Source organism: Camelus dromedarius, chromosome 11 (assembly GCF_036321535.1).
Source record: "Camelus dromedarius isolate mCamDro1 chromosome 11, mCamDro1.pat, whole genome shotgun sequence".
NCBI lineage: Eukaryota > Metazoa > Chordata > Mammalia > Artiodactyla > Camelidae > Camelus > Camelus dromedarius.
Window position 1 is genome coordinate 13,303,886 of NC_087446.1, and position 6,000 is coordinate 13,309,885.

At 33.4% G+C, this 6,000-nt stretch overlaps 1 protein-coding gene across 7 annotated transcripts in view; it reads left to right on the plus strand.

Annotated features, from left to right (window-relative positions):
• The window catches only part of CNOT2 (CCR4-NOT transcription complex subunit 2), a 104,901-nt gene extending 99,334 nt beyond the window's left edge, over positions 1 to 5,567 (plus strand). For all 7 annotated transcript variants that reach the window (XM_010986394.3, XM_064491532.1, XM_010986393.3 and 4 more), the window contains one exon: positions 4,422 to 5,567. In XM_010986394.3, coding sequence (XP_010984696.1) covers positions 4,422 to 4,508 — 87 coding nt within the window. In that variant the 3' untranslated portion in view covers positions 4,509 to 5,567. The remainder of the gene's footprint in view (positions 1 to 4,421) is intronic.
• The last annotated feature ends 433 nt before the right edge of the window (positions 5,568 to 6,000 follow it).

Below are 6,000 nucleotides of genomic sequence, written 5' to 3' on the forward strand. Positions count from 1 at the left end.
ACACGTATGCACTGAGTATAGTGCTTGGCATATATTGGGTATTTGATACAGGAAAGTAGTGGTAGTTTGTTGCTGTTGTTTTTATCATCGTTACCATCGTAGCTTGTTTCTGTTCTTCCAAGATGGAAAAACTGTGAGTGTTGTTCAGTTAGGTCAGTGGCTTGAGCTTGCATCAGAATTACCTGGAGGCCTTGTTAGAACACAAAGTGCTGGGCCACACCTTTGTTGCTTCTGGTTCAGTAAGTCTGTGGATGGGGCTTGAGGATTTGCATTTCCAGCAAGTTCCCAAGTGATGCCAATGATAATGCTGGTCTTTGTCTGGAGCCATAGTTTGAGAACCTTAGTTGGTTCTACAGGAGAGAAAAAGTATCTTTGGAGAGGGGAAATTAATAGCAAATAATTGAAGTTTTTTTCTTTTCACTTAAAACTTTTTGCTCAATATCATCGTAAATTATTCCAATCATTACTCAGTGGTAGAGCACGTTCTTAGCATGCACAAGGTCTTGGGTTCAGTCCCCGGTACCGTCATATATGTAAATAATATGTAAATACCTAATTACCCCCCCAAAGGAAATGGATATTTACATTAGATAGATGTATACTTTTAGTAGAATTTTAGTTTGATATATGTGAAGGAATCAACTTATGTGAAAAAATCAGTTTTCCAGAACTAAGTTCTCCCCATAAAGTTAAATATTCAGAAACAACTTGAACATTAATAAGGCCCCTATTTTCCCACAAAAGCAATTCCTCAATCAGGTAAATGTTATTTTAAAGAAAATTATTTTTATACGTGTGTGTGTATATATAAAGTAATAATTTTGCCCAGTTTTATCTTTTCTTTCCTATGTACAGTTGAGCTTTTGTCTTAACTTTTACCTTTAAAAATTTTAGCTTTGAAGCTGGAAAATAAAATTTGAGAAATATCATTATTAAACTATTTTTGAGAACTCTCTCTCAAGGTAATTTGCTGGCCACTTGGCACTGATACTTTTCAAACTTGTTTTCATAGTGATGAAAGCAAAAGCAAAATTATTGGTTTCTATCAAGTTTTAATATGCAGTGCACTTTTGATTATATTAAAAAGCAGATTCATGGACTTAAAACTTCTAAGTTGTGTTATATTCACAGAATAAAATTTTCACAAAGGCTTTTGGGTTTTTTTGGTTTTGTTTAAGGGTGTTTTCAGTGTTTTACCAGAAACTGGATTAGGAATTAAGAAATTTAGTTCCATAGTATATGTATGAACAGACTTCATCAAACTATAGAAAATCCATTGAAGTGCCATGTCTCAAGTCAAAGTCCCCATCTGTAAAGTAGGTGTGGTTTATTATTCACAGGTAAAAACATGCCTTATCTAGCTTCAACTCATAAGAAGTCTTCAGTATGAATTAGTATTTTAAGTAATAGTTTAATGTTGTCATGGCATTTTTGAAAAGAATTGACCTGATCTAGACCATAAGCATGTCTGTATTCACAATATCTTGTATGAGGTTCTTTCTTTCCCTTTTGCAAATCACTTAACATTTTCAAAGAATTGAAGAACTGTACGATAAATAAGGGATTAGATTATTTAAATCAGAAATATTTCTTACCCCTAAAAATTCTGTGAGTTCTAGGATTCAGCCCATTATTTATTTAAAGAATTGCCTATATGTCAATAATATATGTACATAACAATTTTGATACCACATTTGCTTATTCTTCTCTTTTAGATAATCTTGATTTGTTGTAGAATTATTCAGTATCTCATTAATTTAAAATTTTGTGGTAATTTAGATAGTATATAAAATCTCAGTGAGTAAGCTTTTTAAAATAATTTCACCCACAGAGAATTTTTAGGTAATAGACGTTCTCCTGTCATCAGTAGCTTTCTGAAGACTTTAAAGTTTCAGAATTCTTTCAGCCTGACTTCATCTTGTGGATCCAACACTGAATAGGATTTCTACTGCTTAGGATTCTTTGTCATATCATAGCCTGCTATAAATGTGATGTGATTTTTAGTACCTAGAACTCTTTCTAGCCTTTAAACCATTAAACTGTAATCTAAAAGTCCTTTTTCCATTAGAGCAAATGTATACATAGACCTTCTAATACCTAATATTTGAGTATTTAAAAAATTTAACTCTTCTGTTCCTAAAACAAATGAAGAAAACTTGTGTTCATTGGCTCATCAGCCATTAATTACATACCCACTGGGGGCTCAGCTCAGTGGTTCTCAATATTCTAGGCAGTAGGTAGTGATACACAAAACAGACATACTTTCTGCCCCTATGGATTATATAGGTGTGTGTGTGTACACAAAACATGAATACGTTAAAAAAAGATACTACAATAATAAAGTTAAGGAACAAAGAGATTGTAAGCTTTATGTTTTTTAAGAGTAAAAATACATAGAAGTCAAAGATTTTAAAAATTGGAAGACAAAATTTGACCTATTCAATTTCTAAAACTCTGATACAAGGTCTTTGAGATTTTTGCCCCCTAAATTTAAACTGATCTTTTTTTCAATATGTGTGGAGGAGGGGAAATGTATGCATTAATGAAGTTACTCTAGTTTAAATTCTGATAATACAATGTAGTTCACCAGTGTACAGTGATGAGGACAGGACAGTTGAACAAAATTTTAATTTATATAACTTAGTGGAGTGTGTGATTTGTCAGATACAAACAGACTTTTTACCCAGTAACTACACATATTTTGGAACAAAAATACCAATTTTAATTTCTAAAGAATGATACAAGAAGATACTTTCTTCACTAATTTGGATATTCACCTTCAGCCAGGCAATAAAATTCTTTTAAAGCCTAGATGGGATAGGGAGAAGGTGGTGCCTACACAATGCATGAGAGAGGCAGTGGGATTGTGGTGGTGATTTTGGAGTTTACTAGTTTTTACTGATAAGTGAATAACTTCTGTGCTGCAGTTAAGTCTATGAAATGAACCTTCATAATGTGCCATCTTTAAATAAACATTTGTCAGTGGACTGGATTATTTCAACAGTATTTCTGGACGGGGTGTCATTAAGTAATTTTGGTTTTAGACTTGGGCTAAAAATATTAAAAAATAATGTGTTACACTAGAAAAATCGTGGGCTTTGGTGGTCACATGGGTCTGGATCCTATTCTTAGATCTGCCACTTCTTGTATGACTTGGGCAGTTACTTGTAAGCCTCATTTTCCTCCAATGCAAAATGAAGATAATGATATCTACTTTTCAGAGTTATCATAAAGATGAGAATAAAATTAGCTGTGTCTCTAGTTTTGACACATTTTAAGCTTTTGCGTGCTAAATTATACCTGCTATTTCTGTAATTGTTAATGTAATATCCTTAAATTTTAAATACTTGGTTTTATATCTCAAAATTTAATCATTATGACCTAAGTTTCATCTTAATTTAATAATGAAGTTTTCACTTAATTTAATAATGGAAACATCTATCATGGAATTAATTTGAAATAAGGCAGCTGAGGCAAAATATGTTAAGCCATGGTGCTAACATTACTTGTTGGCGTTCTTTAGTACATAATACATATTAAGGTTCATAATGTTTTAAATAGGAGGTAGCTTATGCCACTTGAATTCAGGTTGTAGAATTAGAAATTTTAGAGCCTCTACCTTTTTGGATTTACAAAGATATGTTTTTTGTTTATTTTTTTTAATAAACAAAGTTGTATTCTGCATCTCTCTTCTTCATCTTGGGTCATATCATGAAAAACTGCTTCACCATTCTTAAACTTTAAAACTCGTAGTGTTTTGAAAGTTTAATTAAAGTAAGCTATATAGTTCATCTTCAGCTGTGCCTACAGCAAAACCACTGTCTAGTTTGGGGTGGCAGTTACGTCTCATCAGGGTTTGGGATTTGTGAAATGGGAAGTCTGGAGATGTGTGAGTTTTAAGTTGTTTTCCCCAGATAATGAGTTAGAGTAACTTTAACATTTGCTTCCTTTTTTAAAAATATGTGATAAGACAAATAGGAAAATCCTTTATTTCTAAACTTTTTTCATGGAAAAGAAGTAAATTTTTAAGTTTTATACTTCATTGAAGGCAGCTTCACTTTAAATGTCCTGTAATTTTCAGTGCTTCTTATTAGTGAGAGAGTCATTGTTCCCTTCAAGCTTTCATTTTTGAGAAAAAATAAAAAGCCTAGAATTTCAGTGTCATAAAACATTCCATGCTCATGACTAGTCTCTGACTTTTATGCAGAAAGTCTACATTTTTGTACTTACCAGAAACTACAGCACATTATTTTCCTTCAAGCTGTATTTTACTTAGGAAAAAAAAGAGTTGGTGTATCTCTGTTCATTCTCATCCATGTAGGTATTTTTATTTGTTCATATAGTAAATAAAATATATTTTGACAAAAATCTGAGATCAAAGGGAGAGGAAATCATCTAAATTTTTAAATTTGGTTTTATAGGAGTTCCATCTGGAATATGACAAATTAGAAGAACGGCCTCACCTGCCATCCACCTTCAACTACAACCCTGCTCAGCAAGCCTTCTAAAAAAAGACTTCCCTTTTCTCGGGGTATGGCTGTCTCAGCACAATACTCAACATAACCGCAGAACTGATGTGGCTCAGGCACCCTGGTTCTCATTCCTTGAGGATCTGGCAATTGGCTTACGCAAAGGGTCACCATTTGAGGTCCTGCCTTACTAATTATGTGCTGCCCAACAACTAAATTTATAATTTGTTTTTCTCTAGTTCGAGCAGGGTCTGAATTTTTTCATTTATTTTCTTTTTTTGCCAGCAGACAGACTTGGGTCTGCAAAGACAAGCAAGTACACTGACAGAAGTTTGCCATTTAGTTTCTAAAATGTAAAAAAGAAAACCCACAAAGGACTCAACAAAATTAGACCACAAAATTTGCATTGTTCATTGTAGCACTATTGGTAATAAAATAACAAATGTTTGTGCATTTTTATGTGAAGATCCTTCTCGTATTTCATTTGGAAAGATGAGCAAGGTCTGCTTCCTTCATTTTACTTCCCCCTTCTGTTTTCGAAAGGCAGTTTAGCCAAGCTTAATGCAAGAATATCTGACTGTTTAGAAGAAAGATATTGCCACAATCTCTGGATGGTTTCCAGGGTTGTGTTATTACTGAGCTTCATCTTTCCAGAATGAGCAAAACACTGTCCAGTCTTTGTTACGATTTTGTAATAAATGTGTACATTTTTTTTAAATTTTTGGACATCACATGAATAAAGGTATGTATGTACGAATGTGTATATATTATATATATGACATCTATTTTGGAAAATGTTTGCCCTGCTGTACCTCATTTTTAGGAGGTGTGCATGGATGCAATATATGAAAATGGGACATTCTGGAACTGCTGGTCAGGGGACTTTGTCGCCCTGTGCACTAAAGGGCCAGATTTTCAGCAGCCAAGGACATCCATACCCAAGTGAATGTGATGGGACTTAAAGAAGTGAACTGAGACAATTCACTCTGGCTGTTTGAACAGCAGCGTTTCATAGGAAGAGAAAAAAAGATCAATCTTGTATTTTCTGACCACATAAAGGCTTCTTCTCTTTGTAATAAAGTAGAAAAGCTCTCCTCACTGCAGTGTTGACTTTGATTTGAAATTGTGAAATTATTTCTTCAACATGAAAAGAGGAAAAAAACCTAAAGTTTTATAACTGAATGGTGTGACTGAACAATTTAAAATCTAGTCTTTTTTTTCCCCCCAGCTTTTGACAAGTCATTTAATGGAACCATATACCATTTTACTTCTAAGTTAAAAATGTAGACCTTCTTAGCATTAACCAAGTTCAAAATGGAGGAAACTATTTTTTAAATGAATTATGGCAGCATTACAAGTAAAAACTTCCTGAACACTCTTGAGACACGATACTGTGCTTTTGTGGGAAGTGTATGAGAAATTTCTTGACAGACCTTTGAGATATATCTTGAAGTAATGTGCAAATGAAGGTAAGCCAAAGAGGAGTGGGGTAGACTTTCCCTTCAGTTCGCTGGCCTGGGTATTTCACATA